Source organism: Pseudomassariella vexata (genome assembly GCF_002105095.1).
Source record: "Pseudomassariella vexata strain CBS 129021 chromosome Unknown BCR38scaffold_10, whole genome shotgun sequence".
NCBI classification, from domain to species: domain Eukaryota; kingdom Fungi; phylum Ascomycota; class Sordariomycetes; order Amphisphaeriales; family Pseudomassariaceae; genus Pseudomassariella; species Pseudomassariella vexata.
The window spans coordinates 1,357,175-1,378,365 of record NW_024467965.1 but is presented as its reverse complement, the minus strand read 5'-3'; the positions used below and the strand labels follow the sequence as shown (position 1 = coordinate 1,378,365).

The 21,191-nt window shown below is 50.6% G+C and overlaps 7 protein-coding genes across 7 annotated transcripts; 4 read left to right on the top strand and 3 right to left on the bottom strand.

Annotated features, from left to right (window-relative positions):
* Positions 1 to 45: 45 nt before the first annotated feature.
* Positions 46 to 3,689, top strand: BCR38DRAFT_495176 (uncharacterized protein; the record flags this gene model as incomplete). Its single annotated transcript, XM_040864735.1, has 2 exons — positions 46 to 764; positions 858 to 3,689. Exons 1-2 carry the CDS (start codon positions 435 to 437, stop codon positions 3,687 to 3,689), a joined length of 3,162 nt encoding a protein of 1,053 aa, XP_040713652.1. The 5' UTR covers positions 46 to 434.
* A 932-nt stretch (positions 3,690 to 4,621) lies between these two features.
* Positions 4,622 to 5,950, top strand: BCR38DRAFT_459420 (uncharacterized protein; the record flags this gene model as incomplete). Its single annotated transcript, XM_040862282.1, has 1 exon — positions 4,622 to 5,950. The coding sequence occupies one exon, from the start codon at positions 4,622 to 4,624 to the stop codon at positions 5,948 to 5,950; it is 1,329 nt and encodes a 442-aa protein (XP_040713651.1).
* BCR38DRAFT_440568 (thioredoxin-like protein) lies at positions 5,912 to 7,252 on the bottom strand. Its single transcript, XM_040860715.1, is given in 4 exon segments — positions 5,912 to 5,960; positions 5,973 to 6,475; positions 6,555 to 6,997; positions 7,085 to 7,252. 3 exon segments carry the CDS (start codon positions 7,140 to 7,142, stop codon positions 6,242 to 6,244), a joined length of 735 nt encoding a protein of 244 aa, XP_040713650.1. The 5' UTR covers positions 7,143 to 7,252; the 3' UTR covers positions 5,912 to 5,960; positions 5,973 to 6,241.
* Positions 7,253 to 7,850: 598 nt separating this feature from the next.
* On the top strand, positions 7,851 to 9,863 carry BCR38DRAFT_440566 (major facilitator superfamily domain-containing protein). Its single transcript, XM_040860714.1, has 3 exons — positions 7,851 to 8,926; positions 8,998 to 9,245; positions 9,342 to 9,863. The coding sequence occupies exons 1-3, from the start codon at positions 7,872 to 7,874 to the stop codon at positions 9,650 to 9,652; spliced, it is 1,614 nt and encodes a 537-aa protein (XP_040713649.1). The 5' UTR covers positions 7,851 to 7,871; the 3' UTR covers positions 9,653 to 9,863.
* A 4,517-nt stretch (positions 9,864 to 14,380) lies between these two features.
* BCR38DRAFT_525940 (uncharacterized protein) lies at positions 14,381 to 15,290 on the bottom strand (the record flags this gene model as incomplete). Its single annotated transcript, XM_040865336.1, has 1 exon — positions 14,381 to 15,290. Exon 1 carries the CDS (start codon positions 15,035 to 15,037, stop codon positions 14,381 to 14,383), a length of 657 nt encoding a protein of 218 aa, XP_040713648.1. The 5' UTR covers positions 15,038 to 15,290.
* Positions 15,291 to 15,682: 392 nt separating this feature from the next.
* BCR38DRAFT_487318 (uncharacterized protein) lies at positions 15,683 to 16,672 on the bottom strand (the record flags this gene model as incomplete). The annotated part of the gene is made up of 1 exon (XM_040864143.1): positions 15,683 to 16,672. One exon carries the CDS (start codon positions 16,670 to 16,672, stop codon positions 15,683 to 15,685), a length of 990 nt encoding a protein of 329 aa, XP_040713647.1.
* A 2,786-nt stretch (positions 16,673 to 19,458) lies between these two features.
* BCR38DRAFT_36888 (uncharacterized protein) lies at positions 19,459 to 20,704 on the top strand. Its single transcript, XM_040857263.1, has 3 exons — positions 19,459 to 19,706; positions 19,759 to 20,108; positions 20,304 to 20,704. The coding sequence occupies exons 1-3, from the start codon at positions 19,600 to 19,602 to the stop codon at positions 20,363 to 20,365; spliced, it is 519 nt and encodes a 172-aa protein (XP_040713646.1). The 5' UTR covers positions 19,459 to 19,599; the 3' UTR covers positions 20,366 to 20,704.
* The last annotated feature ends 487 nt before the right edge of the window (positions 20,705 to 21,191 follow it).

Below are 21,191 nucleotides of genomic sequence, written 5' to 3'. Positions count from 1 at the left end.
AAGGCACCAGTCGGGGACTTCAAACTAGTAAGGCCCGACCCCCGCGTCAGTCTGCCAGTCATGTGCAATTGCCAACTGCTGAGGTCTCTATGGCCACAGGTCCAGAAGATCGACACCAATCTCATTCTTGGCAAGACTGGTTCTATCACCAACGGTCTGCGCCACTATGTTTTGGATTCAAGCGACCATCTCTGCCTGCAGCTGGTCTTTGACTCAATGCGGCGTGAGTCAATCGGCAATGCGGCGAAGTTGGGACTCTAGTCTCCAACAGCTTCAGCTGCGTATATATCAACCACGCAGTCGTCAAATCGTTCACATTTGGATCCTGGACTGATAGCTCATTACAATTTGCTTCAGGGCATCACGTTCGTCAATACCCTCAGAACTTGCCGGCAGCCAACCAAGGGCTCAAGCTGGGCGCATCCTCACCTACGATGGCCGAAATACAGAAGCCGCGGGTCTATGATCTGCTCATTCTCACCGATGCCACGATGTCGATGCATGCATACCTTCATGCTCTACATACATCACTCCCCAAGATCATCGCCGTCTCGGCTCTCACTGATGCTTTCGCCCGTATAGGCGTGCTAGCATATCGCGATTATTGCGGCGGTGAACTGACTGAATGGTCAGGGTGGTACGGAAGAGATGGTGATCCCAACTGCACCAGAGATGAGTTGATCAGATTCACCCGAAATCTCCGACCGGCCTATGGTGGTGACTGGCCGGAAGCAGCCAAAACCGGGTTCGCCAGAGCATATTCCGTCATGCGACCCGAGGCGAAGACCCTGATTCTTCTCTACACAGATGCACCGCCACACATGCTATGGAACGGGCAGGAGAACCGAAATAGATAGAGGGAGAATCTATCTCACGGTGCTTTTGGGCCGTCTAGTAGTTGGTTTCAGGATTGGATACACGCTACCCGTGCGATGCAGGGACACAGCCTCGACGAAAAGGGGGATGGCAAGCAGTCACAAGTATTTGCCATAGTCCACAGCCACCTTGTTGACACACTTTCTCCGTACATCTTCATGTGTCACGAAACCAAGGGCTCGTGCTTCCAGATTGATCGGGCGCAGTCCGACCTTATTTCTTCCATGACGATGGGCCTCTTGCTGTCGTGGATGGGGGTATGGAAGCGTGGGAGTAACTCGGCCAGTCTCGCAACGCTTCACACATACAAGGATGCCTCTCACGCGGCCAGTCTTGTCGACGAAGCTGAAAAAAAGGCAGCTCCGTTCTTCACTCAAGTCGACAGCGAGGCGCATGAGAAAATCGTCAAAGACAATCTCGAAAAACATTTCGTCAATAATGACACCTTGAGATCTGTGATCACACCACGAGAGATCCCAGTCAAGGACTTCGCCAAGCGATATGCTGAGGACGAATCGTATCGGGGCCTTGTCGTGGAACAACTCCGTCGCATCATTCAGGAAGACGTTTTGTCTGTTTCTATCAATCCTGTTTTTGGGGCACTATGGCGTGCAGTATGCAACGATCGAACAAACGAGGCACGAGACGGCCTAATCCAGGATTTTGGCGCCAGTATTGAAAGGATTGTGCGGTATGACGACAAGCAGAAGATGAAGGCGTGGCTAGAAGAGTCGTACAACTACAGTGCAGAAATAACTGCTATCATTGAAGAGGTCCCGGAAGAGGACCGATATCCTTGTGTGTTCCTGGATCCAACGCAGGACTGGAGTCTTCCGACATTTGAGAACGACGGATACGAGAAGACGACCACCATCACCGCGTTCTCTCGAGATGAACTACTGGAAATCGGGAGATCTTGCGATTACAGGATTCTGCGGCGACTCGGACGCGTATTGACACGATTGACGTATGCTGAGTCGAAGAAAGATATACCTGCCCACATGAGGGATACGAAAATGGAAGAAGTCCCGATGATCCCACTTGCCCTAGCAGATATAAAGTATAAGCGCACCTTCTGGAAGATCTTACTCCACATTGTTGTTTCGGGTACTAAACTTGGTGCGCGGCCGGCAGCACTGCTGGCGGCTCTGAGTATTCGGATGGGTATGAAGCCATTGATGGCCGCTGCCGATTCCGAGATGATCAATTGGAGTACAAACTGGAATAACCTTGAAATTCCTGAAATCTGGAACACCAATTGCCTATCCTTGATACTGGATGCCGACATAAACTTCGAAACGCGGAAGGCATGTGGGGATATGGCCCTTGGCCATGCCCAAGCAAACTTCTTGAGTGAAGATGACCGTCAGTTATTCGAGCGTCTGGTTGATTACAGTATGCTCAAGGCCAATATGAGCACATCTCTGACGGCCAAGGTGGGATGGCGCCCCAACAAGTCCAAGGTGCCAATTGGGCCGCTGGTTGTATGCGGGTCGTGCGAGTTCCCTCGTTCAGTGACAATGATGGCCCCTAGAGGTATCTGCGGTCTATGCGCTACCCCTGATGGAGATTTTGGCCGTGGGAAAGACAGGAAATCCAAGCCAGAAGCCCTTTTACTAAATGTGTCGAAGGACCAGGCAGTACTAACTGAAGCCACATGGGTTGAGTGCAGCGTTCCCACCTGCCGTACACATTACATCATCTATGATACCGACGGCCTGAGGGTGCGACCGAAATGTTACTACTGTCGACAGCAGAGCATGTACTCTGAGTGCACTCGCGACCTCGACCCCGCGCCACGGGTAGAGTGTGTAAAGTGTCTAAATCGGATGATATGGCCGGAGGAGTATCGCCCCAGTGATCTTGACCTTTCAAAGTTTCGGTGTACGGCATGCGCAGATGGTCGTTCGACAATCGTTGACGTAGAAACCACCCCAAAGGCGTTGGCGGCTGAGAATGGGTATAAATGGCTCATTCGCAACAGCGGTAACAAGATCAAGATGCCGCTCGACGAAATATCTCTCTTTAAGACCATCACTGCGGCTGGGGTTCAGGGCTTCGTTGACGAGGTCGAGATCTTACCGGTGTCAGCAACGCAGACCCTCCACATTCACGGCAAGCGGGTTCACAACACATCCGAAGTCATTAAATCGCTAGAAGGGTGGATCAAGAAACGTCGCGTCGAAGCAGGAATTTGCAGTCTGTGTTTCTCTAACTTCAAGAAGAGGGACTTGAGAACGGCCTGTGGCCGCTCGGGATGCTTGCAGAATATCTGTGCCGGTTGCCGAGAAAGCTGGTACGGCATCAACACTCGCGGCCGCCTCATCAACGTCGCAGCGCTTTCTTGTCCCTTCTGTCGCCGCATACCTGCGCCCAAGGCAGTGCCTTCGCAAGTGCGATTCCTAGGGAACTTGGCAGATGCTGTCAAGGAAGCAGGCTCATGGATCTACGCCTGGTGCAATGACTGCGGGCTCGCCAAGCGGCATATGGAGCGTGTGTGCGCCAATGGCACCCCTGCGGAAGTCGAACGGTGGACTTGCGACGAGTGTAAGGAGAAAGGGGGGAAGGAGGTTAGGATGACTATCAGAAACTGCCCAGGCTGTGGCACACCCACGGAAAAGATGAGCGGCTGCGACCACATTTCTTGCACTCAAGCTGGCTGCGGAACTCACTGGTGTTTCTCCTGTGGTGAGAAGCAAGATGAGAGAGGCATTTATACTCACATGACGACTGAACATGGTGGCTTCTACGGAGATGCCGAAGATTTGGGCGATTATGGAGCGGACTATTCGGACGATGAAGGAGAGTGGTGATATTGGGGGGAGGGACTACTTGCATGGGTTAGGTAATTCAGGGGCGAGTGTGGTCTTGCAAATCTGTGTTTATTGTCATCCAGACTCCCGGGACGTGGAATACGTAAGGCAACTCGGTGTTCATAGCAGTATCACTTCGAAATCGGTTCAGTTATCTTCAGATTTGGAGCTATCCTGTTAGTAGTGGTGCATCGCGTCGGATGGCCCAGCCGACTCGCAGATCGAGCGATAAATCAAATCGTACCTGGCGCTATCATTCAACGGCTTACGTGGATATTTTTGTGTTTGCCGCCGGGTAGCCTTCGATGATCGGTATGTGTTACAATTAGTTGTGGTGAGATGACGAAACGGGTGGTCCCGCAGTAATCGTCCCAAGATTTTGCCAATCATGGAGACTAATGAAGAAAATCGTATCAACAGCCAACTTGTTTATGGTAGCACAGGATAGTATAGATTGACCCCCGCTTTGCGGGCGCTTTTCGGACAGAGCTGTGGAAGGACTTTGCGCGTGGGCAAGAGTTTGCGAGCACCTGTCAGATCTGTGCCGCAGAGTCGCACAAGCTTCGCCCGACTGGCTGGGTGTATATGCAGGGGTCTATATTGTGAGTCAGCCTGACCTTACGGGGACCCATCGACCAACATCACTTTTGTCACCGAAATCTAGAATCTCACGTGAGGCGGATCAGGTACCCAACATGTTCGGAAGTCATGGAACGATGGCGGTAGAATTTGATAAAGAGCCATGGGAGAACAGAATCTAATGGCGTGAGTCTCCATATCTTGCTCGAGGAGTGTTCAGCGTTTTCGACTCCTTCCTATTACCTCATTCCATAATCTCGCTATCGTGCTAAGTCTACGGCATACTGAAACCGGCGGGACCTATAGAAACGCCGCGCCGTGTCATCACCAACGCTACTACTCAGTATCTCAAGATGGCGACAATACGATTGGACACCACTCTCGCAGATCTGTACCGTGCCAATGGCATTGAGGGTCCCTTCATTGTCACTATGTACTGTGTCTTCGGTCATATGGACCTCCATCCTGAGTTTCCCCGCGAGCTAGTCTACCCAGAAGACGAGGAGCCAGTGCCGTATGCCAATGACGAGAAAGAGATAGCCCACCTCAGGAGAGTCATCCTTGGTCTGAAGCCCTTGAGACGGGCGTTCGGGTTGGGCGACATGGAAGTTATATTCTTCGAGCCCAACATCACGGCAAAGGGCATGGAGCGGGCATTGGCTCAGATGGTTCCAGAGCAACGGCATCGGCCGACGATTGTGAACTTGGACCAGGGAGATGTGCTTGAGCAGTTGCGCCAGGTGACTATGGGTCGTAAATTACTGTTTTGGAGGCCTCAGGGGTGGATGAACGAGCACGACTGCTTGATCGATCCCGGAGAGGCATACGACATCAACTCCAAGAAGTTCCTCCTCACGTCCGGAATGCACACTCCGCCCTCTGAGATCGTCGATCTGCAAGAGACAGACATGGTGGGCCGGGAGTCTATTTTCAGAACTAGACCACTTCCTTTCGTGATCAAGCTTTATCGAGCTGGATGCAGCTTCGGCACATACCTAGTCACCAATGAGGAACGAAGAAAACAGGCATTGGAGGCCATGAGCAAGTATAAGTCCCGAGGGGTGTCCGAGGTTCTGTTGTCGAAATACATCGACCTCGTACAAGACTTAAGCGTGCATTTCCTCGTGGGAGCGCCAGATAGCGACCACGATCGCCACAATCCACTGATACTGGGCGTTACGGTGCAGACTCTCACGAAAGAGGGGAAGTGGGTTGGGGGCCATATCGACTACAGCGCGCAAGAGGCACTGCAGTCGCTCGTCTGGGATACGGTCCGAGACACGACGGCAAAGATGCCAGCGACGTTCATGGGGTGGGCAGGCGTCGATATTGTCGTAGACAAAGCAGGGGAGCAATTCGTGGTAGACCTCAACGCCCGGTTCACCGGGTCGATGCCTATCTGCTTCATGTCTGGGCACTTTTGGAAGGACAGGGGGCTGCCGTTGGCGCAGTTTGCGGCGTTTGAGTACAAGGGGGGGGTGGACGATATATATGAGCGTCTGCAGCCGCTGATCGAGCGGGGGCAGGTGGTGGTCACGGCGACTGCAACGGTGGGGGAGGATTTGAACATGGCGGATGTGGTTTGGGGTGGAAAGGACCAGGGGGACTTGGCGCAGGTTGAGGGGTGGGTTAGGAAGAGGATGGCGAGATCTTGGATCGAGGTCATGGCTACCGGTGAGTGATAGATGCCGGGATAGATGCCGGGATAGATGCCGGGATAGATTAGACTGGAGAGAAAAAAGCGAATTGCATTTATTTTCTTTGCTTTGGTTTGTCCAATAGCCATAGGTTTCTATCAAACTTGATACGAGACCAATCGTCCAACCGCCCGTGCCGCACAAGAGCACCATGTGTTGGTTCTGTGACCACATGCTTGCATTCTTTGTATTTCAACTAAAGTCGCGGCCCCCAATTATCAATCACATGCAACGCACCTTAAGCGATTCTTCAGTACTACCCTGCCCTATCCTACCCTACTCGGCGTGTTCCAACCCTGCTGCAACCCTCATCCGGGTGCGCTTCGCTCGGGATCGGGCCACAATGACCTCCTCGTCGAATACCGCAGTGATGCTGGGGTGGCTACATACAGCAGTCGCCCATTTATAGAAATTGGGCGTCTGGGCCTCGATCTGCGCATTCAGACTAGTTGGGTAAACCCCATGCTTGGACAGCGTTACAGCGCGGATCACGAAGGGGCCCATGATGACCTTTGTAGGGAGTATCAGTTAATATCTCCGTCATAATCAGAAGTAACAAAACCAAAAGAAAGACAGGAATACTACCCACCTCAGCTAAAGTCAGTTTGTCACTGCCCCCAAAAAAGGGCTTCGCGTCCGCCAACAGCGGCTCAACTTCGTTGACTATACCGGCAACGGCATCCCGGATAACTGCCTCCTCGTCATCGGCCATTGGGGCCTCGAACAGGCGAAATAGGTGGGTGTGAAACTTGGTCCAATAAGCGTCGGTGAAGAAACTGATCTTCGCGCGGCGCAATGCCCCTTCGGTCGTGGTGGGTGGAGGGCATAGGTGCGACGAGGGGTGGAGGTCTGCGAGGAACTGGCATACGATGGCTGACTCAATGATGACTTCGTCGTTGAAAATGAGCACTGGTACCAGACCGCGAGGATTTAGTTTTAGGAAGGACGGGGGGCGAGGGCCGTCGACGTTGATGATGCGTTCTTCGAAGGGGATGCCTAGTTCTGAGAGGGCGACATTGGCGCGGTTGGCCCCTGGGAGTGAGTATTAGGATGGGGCCAATGACATGTAGAAAGGAGGAAATGATTCGTGGGTGCAACGATGATTAGGTGACATCTTACAGGTGCACGTGTGATTGGTGTAGAGTATGAGCTTGTCATTGCTGCCGAGAGAACCCATGTTTGCTGGTAAAGGTCTGGATTGTGCTGTTGGAACAACTGAGTGGCTTTATTTGACTCGTAAAAGAACTACGGAAACCTGACCTTGGACTGCCTTTTATGTGAGATTTGTTTTGTAAGACTCATGTGCCTATTACGTAGTTCATCAGACTTATCCGGGATGCGTATTATTGTGCTGACTCAGCTCAGCCCCAAGGCACCCATGAGCATGACTACTTGAGTAGAGGCCTGCTTCTGCTGTCTCCACAATCAGGGCGTGATGAGCCATGGTATGTGGATTTTCGGATGTAAGTTTCCGGTACGTCGTAATTTCCTGCCGTTGCATCGGGCGTAATGGCGGCAATATTGGGGAACGGAGTAGCTGCTTGCAGTATATATGACCGTTTTCTGTTTCGTATCGCCTAGCCGATTCGGGACTGCTCCTCATTGGTCGATGGCACTGAAAGAGACTATCCTGCATGTTCGAGAAACCAACAACAGTGACGATCCCCACTTGGTATCTACAATCGAATTAGCGGTAGGCAATTCTGGGACTCGACATTATAGAGGCAGGTGATTGCGGTACAGAACACTTAGCGTGCTCCGCCGCTGGGGACTTGTAACTAGCTCAAGAGGACTGAAAATAATGAAAAATGGAAAACAAAAATGTATAAATGGGAAGGGTTATTCCCCTTGACATCTGGCGATTGTGTCGAGTATTTAGGTGACACTTCACATCTAAATCCGAGCAATGGAGAAATTTGAAGTCGGCATCGCCGTGTCAGAGCCTCCGTACCCAGGAGAAGAGCCCACACCAACTACCAGCCATGGCAGCACACCTTCCTCAGATGTGGAATCCCAGTCGACTTGCACAGTCTCTTCCCCTGCCCCAGTCTCCATGCAAGTTTCCAAAGCCCGAGGTACAGTCGTCATCGCCACCCTAGCCGGCATCAACTTTCTCAACACCATGGGCAGCGGCATCCTGATCGCGGCCCTCCCCCGCATCGCCAGTGACGTCGGCTTAGACGCAAGCTTGATCCTATGGCCCGCCGCCGTCTACGCCCTAGCCGCCGGGTGTCTCCTCCACGTGTTCGGCAGCGTCGCCGACATCATCGGCGCCAAGAAGGTCTGGGTTGTGGGAAGTTTCTTCTTCGTCATCTTCACCATTGCTCTCGGCTTTGCGGCCACGGGACTGCAGGTCATCATGTGTCGTACCTGTCTCGGGGTTGCCATGTCCATGTGCTTGCCTACGACTGTTAGTCTGATCTCGAATACGTTTCCTCGGGGCCACTGGAGGAACACGGCGTTCGCTATGAATGGCATGGCCCAGCCGCTGGGTTATGCATTGGGTTTGGTGTTAGGTGGCATTTTCACCGATACGATTGGGTGGAGGTGGTCGTACTGGATCATGGCTATGATCAACTTTTGCGTATCCGTTGCGTCGATTTGGTCGCTTCCGCATGTGCAACACCACTCAAAGAAGAAGTGGACAAGGCAACTGATCGAAGACGTTGACTGGGTGGGTGTTGTTATACTCAGTGTTGCGCTCGGTCTGCTCTTATACGTCCTCGCCTTGGTGACATCCAGCTACCGGAATATCGGCAAACCCGTCAGCATCGTTCTGCTCACGGTATCGACAATCATGCTCGTGGCGTTTCCCTGCTGGATGCGTTATCAAGTCAAAAGAAGTCGACCGGCACTTATTCCCAATAGGTTGTGGCGCAAAGCTTCTTTTACTGCGGCCTGCTTGAGTGTGTTCTTCTGCTGGGCTTCATTGAATGGGATTGAGTACTTTACTACGCTATAGTAAGTCTGATTTGAGTGCTTACCCCTGACGCACGTCTATTTGCTGATGTTGCCTTCCCACCCCCCTTTAGCTTTCAACAAGTCCAGGGCCTTTCCGCCTTGCAGTCTTCCATCCGGTACTTTTCGCAGATAATCATGGGGACAGCCGTCAATGTTGCTCTTGTCTATTTGATTTCGCGGGTGCGAGTCTTTTATTTAACTGTCTTCTCGGCTTGCATTACCGTGGTTTCGCCGGCTATAATGGCCACGGTTCAAATCAATGCAAACTACTGGATGGGACCCTTCTGGGCACTCTTCTTCTGTCCTGTTAATCCATGGGGTAGGTTAAATCTCCCGCTACACCATGTTTGCCACCTAGAAGTGCACAGCATTTCAGTGGCGGAATCTCCGCGGGTGTTGCTGACATGCATCACAGTCCTCTTCAGCATCTCTAATCTCATCATATCCGACGCTTTCCCAGCAGAGATCCAGTCTCTTGCTGGGGGTGTCTTCAACGAAGTCGCCCAATTTGGAAACTCTGTTGGATTGGCTGTGACAGCGGCAATAGCCGCGTCCGTCACTGAGCACTCGAAGAGTCAGGATAAAACAGTAGCCTTGATGGATGGCTTCCGCGCAGCCTTCTGGACCATTTTCGCAAGTACCGCTGCGGTACTGGTGATCAGCGCTATTGGGTTGAGAAATTCTGGCACGATAGGGAAGCACGATGAGGTGGATGAGACAAAGTAATAATCTCGTGTGTTTCTTATTGTGTACCAATGGCAATCACGTTATTTTGCTCTTGCACAGGTTAGGGGGACGTGAAGCATGTCGACTTTTACACACTTTGCTATCTGGGAGATAGTAGATGCAACTCGGGGTGTAAACAAACTCGTAGACAGATGGGGTGGTAGATACACGTTGATGGAATGAATTTTCTACATATTGGTTCAGACTACACACAAGTAATCGCCAAATGTACGGGGCCTTCCAAGAATGACGACTTAAAAAAGGCTGTGGTGAATGGTATCCCCAGTAAGTATCTACACCTGAATACATAAGCCCTGTTGGGTCAATCTATGGTTATTCGGTGTGTCGGCTAGAATATGCTACCAATCCTTGGTCCAGTGACCAAACCCTTGCGTAGGTGCAAGCGCGCCTACATGAAAACCAGCAGCTTGCGTGAATTGGAGCTATGTGCTGTACAATAACTCCTAGGCTTAAAAACTTGTTTCGGCCTCCAGTGATGCCCTCGTATTATAATACTCGTAGGGTTGATACGAGGCGTCTATTGTAGATTGGTAGATATTTGATTTATAAGTAACGTGAATGTACACCGAGCTGGCCATGACACCGAGCTGGCCACTTTGATGCGCCAACGCGACCGGCCAACTTAATGTTTGATTTTCTCAACAACCAATTATGGCAAAGTCATACAACGAAGCAGACTTAATGCTAGCCCTTCAAGCTCTCAAAAATGACCAAAAACTTAGTCTCCGACAAGCGGCAACAACGTACCAAGTCCCCCGAAGCACCCTCCAAACGCGTAAAAACGCGCCCGAGGCGCTGTGGTATTTGCAACGGGACTGGGCATAATGCGCGAACTTGTAACATCGCATTGCCATCTTCTGGAGAGGAAGATTCAGAGTAGTTTCAATTGATTTACGGCGTTGTGGTTTTACTATCGTAAAATTTCTATAGAATGCGACAACAATAGAAGCTGCAGTGTCCTGCCTAAATATAAACAAAGCGGGTATAATGAATCGATGAGAACCCAAGCCCTAACTTACAGGTCGGTACGGTAACATCAACTGTGCGAAACGCCGCGAGGAATTCATCGAAGGGGCTCTATCCACTTGACAGCCTGTACGTTCAATGGAAATTCTGCATATAGAAAACGTGCCTTCGCCGACTTATTTCACATGGATCTCATCCTCAAAGCAGCCAACAGCCGTGAGCAGAGTGATATTCGATGGGGCAATATCAGACTTACTGCGTGCAAATAGCATTGCATTGACTTGAGATGGACTCTGCGGCACTCCAAAGTAGCCAAGAGAGCGGGTTTGGCCACAAGGGCTGTGACGGGCTCACTGCGAAACTATACAGCTCAACATGGCCAAATACTGTTAATTATCTAACTGAGGAGGAAAGTAAAATATGCGAGTTGTCCCGGGAACACGGACTATGTTTTGTGTGCCCTCGATGGTTCCTTTGGTGGATCCGGACGCACGGTCCTTGCAGCTCCGGATCCCATATCAGGCACAGCCTGTCACAAGGGCCTTATATATATAAAGTCATGAAGTCAACCTATCAGGATGAGGTATTCGGATCTATCGGCGCTGCGATTGGTCTGGCCATTGTTGGTGCGGTGTGGACCAAACATGTTCCCCGGGTCATTGCACTCCTATCTGTCGGAGGAGAGCAAGAATATGACTTCGAAAATTCATCGTTCGATTGTTGTGTAGAGGTCGTACCCGATGGAAGCTCTTTCGAGACGCTATTACCGTTGCATACGTATGATGATATGTAGAGGAAGGTGGTTGTTGGTGGGGCTTGTTTCATCCCTTTATGTTTATCTGCTTGGGAGTCTGGAGGAATATCAATGTCAGATATCTGGAAGACGCAAGGGGAAACAGACCAAGGGCACCGCATGGTAAATACCTAGAGCTGTTCTATCGTTGATACCGAGGGTATGATCAAGATGAAAGGATGCTTGGCTGAGTTAAATTGGAGAATCAGACTCATTGCAAAGGAGTGCCTTCAACGCCTGATACTTCCTGAATGTAAACCTGATAGGGTGATGACTTGTAGATCCAGTCAACAATGGCTTTTTTCTGTTATGTTTGCATTCGTTTCACACCATTGACTGGTATAGAAAACCGTGACTTCAGAAAAGTAGTAATGCTATCGCGGAACTCCACAATGGCTTCACATGGTAGTCATGACTGAACTGCCATAGATATGACCCCAAACTGGATTTTCTTCTTCACATCCTTAGCAAGCTGAAGAACGCAATGAAAAAATGATTGGCACGTTAACAACCCTGGAGGTAGTGTAATACCAGGGTCATTAGGCAACGTGCAAGCCTGAAGAACAAAAAATTGAGTAATCAACTCACTTTCTCAAACCGCCGACCTAGAAGTCAGTAGATCCAACCACCGAGGAAGTAGAGCTCTGAACCCCGAAGGGAACGGTGATACCCGCACCGACACTACTCCGCACCCTATTGTAAAGTTTGGCACGGGGCGTATCCAAGTTGCACAGGAATTCTCTCGTTAAAGACGGCCAATGCCAAAAGACATTTGCAGGACAAGTGAGATGAAGACAGGTCACCCCCAGACCAAGTCCCACCATGATTCACTGGACCGTCAAGTATGCAACACGAGATGGCGTCCTCAACCGAAACCTTTCCGTGTGACATCCAATGTGTGGTTCGAGCCCTTGAGGGTAAAGGGACATCTCTGGTCACTCCAAGGCGTCATACACCGAAGACCAAACAAAAGTCAAGGAACATTTGACGATGCCCAAGACGATTGAATGGCCCCCAAACCACGCTTCAAGATACTTGACGATGTCGAGAAGGAGGTCCCTGGGTTGGGTCCCACGTGAGTGTATGAAATGCAACGAAGGCCGGGAGGAGAAAGCTCCTAGGCCAGCCACTCCCCTCCTCCCGCCAAACCGGACGTGCGCATAGGTAAGAGGGCCTTACGGAGCTGGCTAGGCCCCTGCCCCATACATTTTTTGTAGCGCTAGGGATCTCAATGAACTTACCTCTCACAGGTGTGAGGTCCAGGGACAGTGAACTGAATCTGTTACAGCTTGAGCTGTGCGTGAGGGAAGGGTAAGGGATGGATCGATAGAAGGTGTGTGATAAAGGTTCAAGGTTTGAGTAGGTTCTCGCGGTGTTCGAGCTGGATGCCGACGAACTAGGCGTGGTTTGAGAAGTGGGATGTATGAGGGAAAGACGAAAGGTAGAGGTGGAATGGAGGAGATGGAGGTGCTTAAATAGTTTCCAACCACGGTGGCTGATTACAATTGAGCAGCACTATTCACTATTCCCGAATTGGTTTTAAAACAATTCTTTCTGGTGAATCTTTGAAATTCGTGATTGCCCTCTTTGATCTTCCAAGTTGGCTGAATTATGCCTCGTGATTCTGGGTGTGTCTGCGCTGCATCACACAAAGGAGGACTGCACTATTCCCGTTTTGGAACATTCAAGGCAGCTGTGATCTCGAAATTCTGCTTTTGATTTCATCTTGCCGTCTGATTTCCTACTGATCCTGCGTTCTGACTGGCGGATTGCAGTTTTGATTCCGAATCACGGCCCAAGCCAGCCAGCCCAGATATTCACCACGCACTCAGGGTTGCATTGTACTTCAATTCCAGATTATTCGAAATACAACGGTTGATTTCTCACTTGATTCATGATGATCTGATTGAACGGGTGAAGATCTGGTGATGATTGCGCAAAATACGCGAGTTTCCTGCTCCAAGGTCAACCTCCAGCCAGCTGCCAGCCTATTCCAAGACGCAAGACGAGAGGCCCAACATGATGCTCAAATGATAATTAGTAGAGTATAACTGGATTTCATAGATTTCATTTGATCCAACTATTATGTGCTGTTCGTTACCGATGGCTGGGGTCAGGTGCCGTTCCCTGATCTTACATAATCAAGGGGCAATGATACAACACCCTGACTGCTGCGAGTGACAGCTTGCTACGCATCCTGATCGTGGACTTTTGGGTTTCTGGTCATAATCTGCCCATGGCTCCTTTGATTGGTAACGTATTACGAATATACAATTCAAATTGAGCTAGGAAAGATGAAGGAATTAATTGAGCGGTGCTACTTGAAGAAATCAACAGAGCGGATGCAGCATCAAATCATGCAACATATATATTGGAACCGTATTATTTGCATCTCAGTCTTCTCTGTTTGAGATGGAGCAACTACTGGAGAACAACAACTACATGGCATAGTCACCACTACCGGATGTGAACTATTCAATGTACTCGATATTTAACATTGCTAATACGTTGCACCCAAAGCTCTCTGGGATCCTAATCACATGTCTTCATTCAAAGAGCTAGCTATGCAGAGTCACTTAAAACTGGAAGTCAAGGTACGAGTGTGACTAAGATTTGTTACCAACGGCTTGACTGGGGCCTGATAACTCAAGATATACAGTCGAGTTTTTGAGCCATCATGTTGGGAGCAGTACCACCAACCATTTGAAGCATGAAACATTGACAGAGTTTGTGACAAGCGACGTTGAGCACAACTATTTTCCGGGTGTAATTATTGGGGATGTTCACAACACAAACCTCTGCGTAGAGGCAACATAGATGTGAAGAGAGTCAGTTTCCAACCCGCGGAGAATCACAAGTAAAAAGAGTCCACATCGATATAAGATTCCTTAAATCCTAGCTATGGCATCAAAAGCCGCCCACATACCACAAGATCCTTTCCCAGCCCGTCACGGCTTTTCCTCCAGGTATCCCGCCTCCTCGCTCCACTCCTCCAACCTCACCGGCTGACAAACAATCCCCAAATAACACCCATGCAGCCGCCTCGGCACCGCAAACACCCAACTCCCCTTCTCCCTCCTCTCCAGCCCGTCCCGACCAACGAAAAACGCCATCTCACCCACATCCGCAATGCCAACCCACTCCTCTGCCCTCCACACCCACTCCACCAGTCGGCCCGCGAACCCCTCGTGCACATGCGGATCCATCATATCGCACCCTTCGCGCTGCCACATAGTCAGGGCGTTCGAGAGCGACATGGAGCCGACGAACCAGCCTGCTAGCATGAGACCGAGGTACCAGGCCGCGTCGCTGGTTATCACTTCTATAGCTATGGACAGGGCATCGACGATGGGGTTGCCGGTTTGGGTGAGTTTGAGGTGCATCCCGCCAGCAGCCTGGATGACGGTCGGCAGGAAGAACCACAAATTCAGCACAGTGAGGACGAGCCACATGGCGCAGGCAATGACGAAGCTCGCCGCATAGACGGTGCAATGGCCATGGGTGACGATCAGGATTGCGGTGACGGAGTGGAGGAAGAAGACCAGGCCGCAGCTGTAGTAAATTATGTCGTCAAGAAGCTCCATCATGACGATTACATTCAACATATACAGTAGACAGAAGACTTTGACTACTTTTCAAGCAAAGGATCGGTTGCCTGGTCAATACGGTCGAGTTTTGCTCTTCGCTCTGATATGATAGCCGCTGCTGACTGAGAAGTAATCGCTTGATTGGGTCAAGTGTGTCTCCGAAAAGCGAGCGAGCGAGCAGTTGGGGCTGAGTTATGATACTAGATGCCGGGTCACAACATGATCCATCGCAATGATATATATTTTCTGGTTTGGGGCTTCAAGACCAATGTGTAGGTTTAGAACGTTCCGCTAAGTATGGCCTGAAACAGTGCTAAAAGGTTGTCACAAGGCCCAAGCGTTATTTGTAAGCGCACAGTTCGTGGCTCGGAGCGAGTAGGGAACGCTTTATTCGGACCTTCCGGAGCATCGCAGGTCTATAAAACATTTCCGTTCAATCTATGGAGAGGCCCGGTTTCTTGTGAGGCACGTAGACGGACGCACTGACTTAGATGGCAAGGCGGCCCGCGAGGCCGACTGGAGCGATGCCGAGGTATTGTGGCCCAAGCCAGTATCATGGTGAATTTTCTATGTTTTATGGAGCATTCAGCCCATTCGAAAGATTATCATTACAGGTCATAACGACGGATGGGAATCGTCGCCTTTCATTAACCCTCATCGTCATCACTGCACCCCATCCGCGGACTCTGCCTGATCGGAGAAAGCCCTCGTACCGCGCAATTCGTTGCGAGAAAGTCGATGCTCTCCCCGTACATAGCTGGCAAGCGCGTTATTCTCATAGGCGATCATGCCTTCACAAGCTTTGCCGATTCTCCGAGCTTCCTCCAGTGAAACAACTCCGGCCATCTCGTTTCTGCTATTCCGGAAGTTTGATGAATTGTCCGCAAGTGCCCCCAAAGCTGTCCAGCTTAGCCTCTTTCCCTTCTTCGTCTGATCGTGGGTGGCCTGTGCCAGCGCGGCAAGCTCCCGCATCTCACTGACGTCGCGCTCAATCCGGCAGACCGAGCCGAGGGCGCCCGCTCTGGGGTTGCCGTCGGGGAAAAGAGCGTCCAGGTAGTCATCCATCGTAAACCTGCCGCCTCCTGCAAGCCACTTTTTGGCAAGGCTGGAGCTGTACGCCTGAAGCGCATACACACATCCGACTAGACGGCCCTCCATCCTATGGCGAGCACCTAGAAGTACACCAATGCGTGCAAACGGATCATCCTCAAACGCGTAGTGGCTGACAATGGGATACTCCGGGAAGTCTTCGCAGTCGCAATTGTGTCCTTCATGCCCGTTATGGCTGCCGAGTGGCATTGTCATCTCCGGCATCGCAGCGCCGAAGGTGTAGACATTGAACCGGCCCAATTGCTGGCCTGGAGGCAGATCGGCACAGAGGCGTGACATCACCCATGCCATATCCAATGCGCCCGTGTTATGCACCAAGATATTCATTTGCTTCGATCGCGTCTTGACACAGTTCGCTCGAATATGATTATACAATGCTGTGGATGTCGCCGTTGGGAGTTGAAGGTTCCTTTGGAGGAAGGCGATCAAGAGATCGAGTGGAAGGCCAAGTCTGTAGGGGAGGAAGGCTTGAATGTCGTGATCAAAAAGTTGTGCCAGCCTAGGAATCGTTTTTCTGCGTAGATGATCCTCGCTGTACGCCATGCCCCCAACAAAAGTCCAACTATAATATCCCCATCCCTCCTCTTTCTCACATTCTGTGCCGCCACAAGCGTGTGTAAATATCCGTTCTTCTCTGTTGACCCGCGGGATCAGGAACCAAATGAGAGCACATTGTACAAATAAAAAAGGGAGGGCTATCAAGCCCGGTACCAGAAGCAAAAGGGGAATAATGGAAGCAAGGAGCTGAAGTTCGAGTAATGATAGGACGGCATAGAGCGAAACCTCGCCAATTTCTTTCCAACTCATCGATCGTAGCCTCTGACGTATCGAGGTCGTAAATGAAAGAAGAATTAAAGGTATTGCCCGTGCGAAATGAGGCGCATCCGCTTTAAGCAATGATATTACTGGATGTAGATGTGTGAGAGGTATCGTGCCCGATGCACCGTCCATGAGTGGTAAAATGTAGCTCATCGACATCGTTGGTTGTTCTCTACTCGGAGACAGACCTCCAGTCATAGGGAGAGGCGACATCGCCAACGGCGGCGAAAGCCAGGGCATTGTTGTCGATCCGCGATAGACTGGCCGAGCCGGAGGGGTTGTATGTGGTGAGAGAAGCGGTAGGTGAGGTGGGTGGATGACGTTCCCCAAATGCCTGATCTGAGAAGAGACACTCAGCTGTTGTAAGCTCGTGAGCGACATACCAGAGATTCGATGCTTGAAACCAACACCCACACCCCGAGAAGCTGGCATTCCTCGTTCAAATAGGCACAAATGGGAAATCCACAAATGTAAACAAATCTATCTGATAAATTACGGGGCGTGTACAAGACTGTTCAACTGCTTGACGGGGCAAACTTTGTCACGCCATGCGAGGTAACGTGCACCGGTATCTTGGGAGCCGTTGCACGCTGGCGCCGCGCGCCCACACTTAGTGGCTCACCAGCTCGATGACTAGCATGTGCCTAGTTCGGTCCGAAGACCAACGAAGAAGACAGCATGTGGTATCCAGAACTACTTCCTGGCACGTTTTCGCAAAGATCCTGCGCCACACTCGTTAGCAGAAGTTTGATAAGTGATGGAAGCGCACGCTTTTTACCCCCAGAGGCTGCTTCAAGTAGGCTCCTCGCTGGCTAGCACGAGCTATGGCAGAGGAGTTGATCCTTGCGATGATGGTGGTGTGTGCTGCTCTTAGAAGAGTATCGCCAGTTTCGTGAGTCATATGCAGGCACCATGGAGAATGATTCCCTCAATAAATTGTACTTGCAAATGTTTACCGCAGGAACAATGGGGTTGTCGGCCGGTAGTGGTGAAGCCTGAGTAGATGTTACTGCGATGAGTTCGCCCGTCAAGCGTGCGTGCTCCCGGTAGTGAAGGAGAAACGTCTCGAGGTACTAAGTGGTGTCCGAGTAGTTATTCAAGCCTATCTCTTGTTTTGTTTTGATGCAGTTGCAACAGCAACAATCGGCCAGAAATAGCCAGCTCGACCGGAAAGGATGTGGCTGCAACTAGAGCCTGGGGCGAAGAGTTTCATGAAGCCGTCTGGCTTTAGAATCTTCCTTCCGGAGGCCCAAACCTCCCTGTGGAGTTGTAGTGTCTTCGAGAGTACCGGCAATGTCGTCTTGGTCCCGTGATAGAACCTATGGTCGAACAGCACTTCACCCCACTAGCGATGTATGAAGTAGTCTCTATACCATTCAGACGACGCTGCTGAGATGTACCGTTTCCAGAAATTAAGCTCTGCGACAATGCCAAGTTGCAGTTACGCCCTAGAGAAACAAGCCATGGCTCTGCTCGCACTGTCAGACGTTGGTGCTACCCACGGCTCCAACAACTATTCGCCCCCAACGCCCATACTCCGATATCCCAATGGGATAAAAGGCGAAGGTCTTGTGTTTCTGCATACCCTCTCTTCATATGTGGTACCTTTATTCAAGTCCGCTCACATGTTGCCAAAGTTCCTCGTCAGTTACCCACCTACCTCAATTGTAGGCTAAGGGCAGTTGTAACGGCCATTTCGGCACAGAAGCAGGCCAACCTCACATCACTCGTCCTACAGGGTCTCGCGCCGTATCCTTCGATCGTGGTGGGGGGACATTGAGGTCGACGGGTGACGATTAATCAGGATTCCACCCAGGTGGCTCTTCAACTTGGATTCTGCGGTGCGCCATGTCGCCATGCGAATCATCTTGTCACTCGTGCTTCGGTTACCAGCATTGTGGATCCACACATCTACAATGTCGACCAGTCAATCGTTCGTAACTCCGTTAAGGCTGAAAGGCTGAAATCTGGACAACGGCTATCATCATTTCGACGTCATTGGACACATCACATTGGGTTTCCGCCGCTGGGCTCGATTTGACGACACACGACCCAGTCGCAATTGGAATGGTGTACGGGAACAGTAGCCGGAAGGGCAACGATCGGGTAAATTGGAAAGTGCTGTGAAGGAGTCCTAAGGAACCACAATCAATCGTACTTCTGGAACGTTGGGGAGACTGGGCGAGTGAACCCAATGCAAATTAAGTTCTCCCGCGCTGGCGGTTCTTGGCCATGTCGTTGGTTTTAGCCTTCGGGCGACGAGCTTCCAGGGCTGTTTTCTGGGGAATGCAGGGATGTTTAAGGGGGCATTGCAGCTCAAAGTGGCCCTAGAATTAAACGCTGATTGATTGCCCCCACCGCATTGCATCACCAGCCCGACTGTCGAAATTGCTCCAGGGTGAGCAATCACGACCGCCAAGAATGGTGGATCTGTGCAAGGAAGGGAAGTCACGATTCAAATCTTCTTGCTTGCTTGCAAATACGGCGGATTGGATATTTGTGTCTTTAAATAAGCCGCATGTTCCCTTGATGGCTGATAGGGCCCTCCACTGACATGTGTCAACATTCCTAGATCCTACTTTACAAAAACAACTGTGATCTGTCTCCTAGTGTACATTCCATCACACCCCAGGAAATCAGCAGCTGCCAACATGAAGTTCAATCTCGGTTCTCTCAGTCTGCTCGCCGCTGCGGTGTTGGCTTCCCCCATCATCCAGCAGCGCGCTGACATGCAAGTCTACAAGCTGTCGGTTTCATGGTCAGTAGCGATTTCTTCCCTGATTCAACTACCTCGCTGATTGTCTCGACAGCAAGTTGAATGCCGCCCTCGATGGTCAAGAGATCAAGCTGAGCGGTTCAACGTTGGGTGTCTACCAAGATGCAAACGCCACCCCCGTCCAGGTCTACCCGACCAACACTACCACTCAAGATGTCTTGTCACTCCACATGTACCCAATCGGCATCGTTGACCATGCCCTGGGTCTCACCAACGGACCTGGCTTATTTGATTTCGTCGACATTGTCAATCCTGCCGCATCCAGCAGCAGCGGCGACTGGCAAACGTTCCAGATGAGCGAGGGCAAGATCACGAACGATAATGTCGGTCAGTGGCTTGCATTCCCAGACACAAGCTCGAGCTGGGTCATCAGATGGTCAGATAGTAAGTCGAATTTATCCTACACACTCGTTCCCCTCCAGACGAATCCACGATGCTGCACAACGAAAGAAACAGACCTCGGTTCATCTTGCTATATCATCCGGTGTAATAGCCAGTTGGTGCAATGTGTGATCTTGACATAGCATTTTTCAACCGTGGCGATTTATTTTATTTGGAGCTAACGAAAAACCTGAGTAGACACCGGTGTGACTACGGCAGACTACATGCCTGTGGACGTCTTATACCAGAGCATCAATTGAATGAGCATTTATGGGCTACTGCAAGGACACTCCTCACATAGGCGATTGGCGTTAAGTGTAAACATCACCGAGTACTGGGATATTCGCTTCGGATATAAAATTGGCTTGTGTGTACGATGAAGTAGTGATGTAATGACAAAAATCACTCGGGGTCACCATGCCGGCAACGGAGGATCCATAATCACAGCCTGCCAAGGTGTTTCTCTACTAATACCTAGGCAGACAGAAATGAGACATAATTACCATTATTGGTCCTTGGCCTTGGAAAAAGGCATACAATGCAGATCACAACGGCTAGCAATGCCCTAACAACTCAAATTTTCATTCATGAACTTTTGGCACTTTTTGTTCTGCCTTGAATCCCAGTGCCAAATTCTCAACTGAGAATTGATAAATTTGACTTTTCTACAGTTTCAAAATAGAACTGCGTAACACTACCCTCATGTACGTCGAGTTTCTAGACCTTTAACCCCTAATTATCTTACTTGGCGTTGGCAGTGATCGACCCTCAGCTGAAACCCAACCGCCGTGACAGTTCCCCAGTTTCCCCAGTTAGGTACAGAAGTTTCTCCGTTGCGAGTCAGCATCACCTCAACCGGGGTATGTCCCTGCTGTAGACCATTCTCATTCAACGACAGAGAAGATGCCAAGATCTGCTCCACTCACTTTAAAGTTCCAATGTAACTTGCGACACCCGGAGCCACGGGCCCTAGCTTATCTTTAGGATATTTATGGCTTGGGACAACCGAACAGGACATTCGACGCCTATCATCTGTACAACCTGTCTGACCGTCCGCCATTCGTACTTCGATTGACTTAGTTACTC

Excerpts from the sequence above, each read along its gene's own strand:
- BCR38DRAFT_440568 (XM_040860715.1), bottom strand. The coding sequence starts at position 7,142 with ATGGGTTCTCTCGGCAGCAATGACAAGCTCATACTCTACACCAATCAC. Across the intron at positions 6,998-7,084 it reads CACCAATCACACGTGCACCT|GGGCCAACCGCGCCAATGTC; the intron begins GTAAGATGTCAC and ends ACTCACTCCCAG. Across the intron at positions 6,476-6,554 it reads ACAAACTGACTTTAGCTGAG|GTCATCATGGGCCCCTTCGT; the intron begins GTGGGTAGTATT and ends CTCCCTACAAAG.
- BCR38DRAFT_440566 (XM_040860714.1), top strand. The coding sequence starts at position 7,872 with ATGGAGAAATTTGAAGTCGGCATCGCCGTGTCAGAGCCTCCGTACCCA. Across the intron at positions 8,927-8,997 it reads GAGTACTTTACTACGCTATA|CTTTCAACAAGTCCAGGGCC; the intron begins GTAAGTCTGATT and ends ACCCCCCTTTAG. Across the intron at positions 9,246-9,341 it reads CTGTCCTGTTAATCCATGGG|TCCTCTTCAGCATCTCTAAT; the intron begins GTAGGTTAAATC and ends CATGCATCACAG.
- BCR38DRAFT_36888 (XM_040857263.1), top strand. The coding sequence starts at position 19,600 with ATGAAGTTCAATCTCGGTTCTCTCAGTCTGCTCGCCGCTGCGGTGTTG. Across the intron at positions 19,707-19,758 it reads TACAAGCTGTCGGTTTCATG|CAAGTTGAATGCCGCCCTCG; the intron begins GTCAGTAGCGAT and ends TTGTCTCGACAG. Across the intron at positions 20,109-20,303 it reads GGTCATCAGATGGTCAGATA|ACACCGGTGTGACTACGGCA; the intron begins GTAAGTCGAATT and ends AAACCTGAGTAG.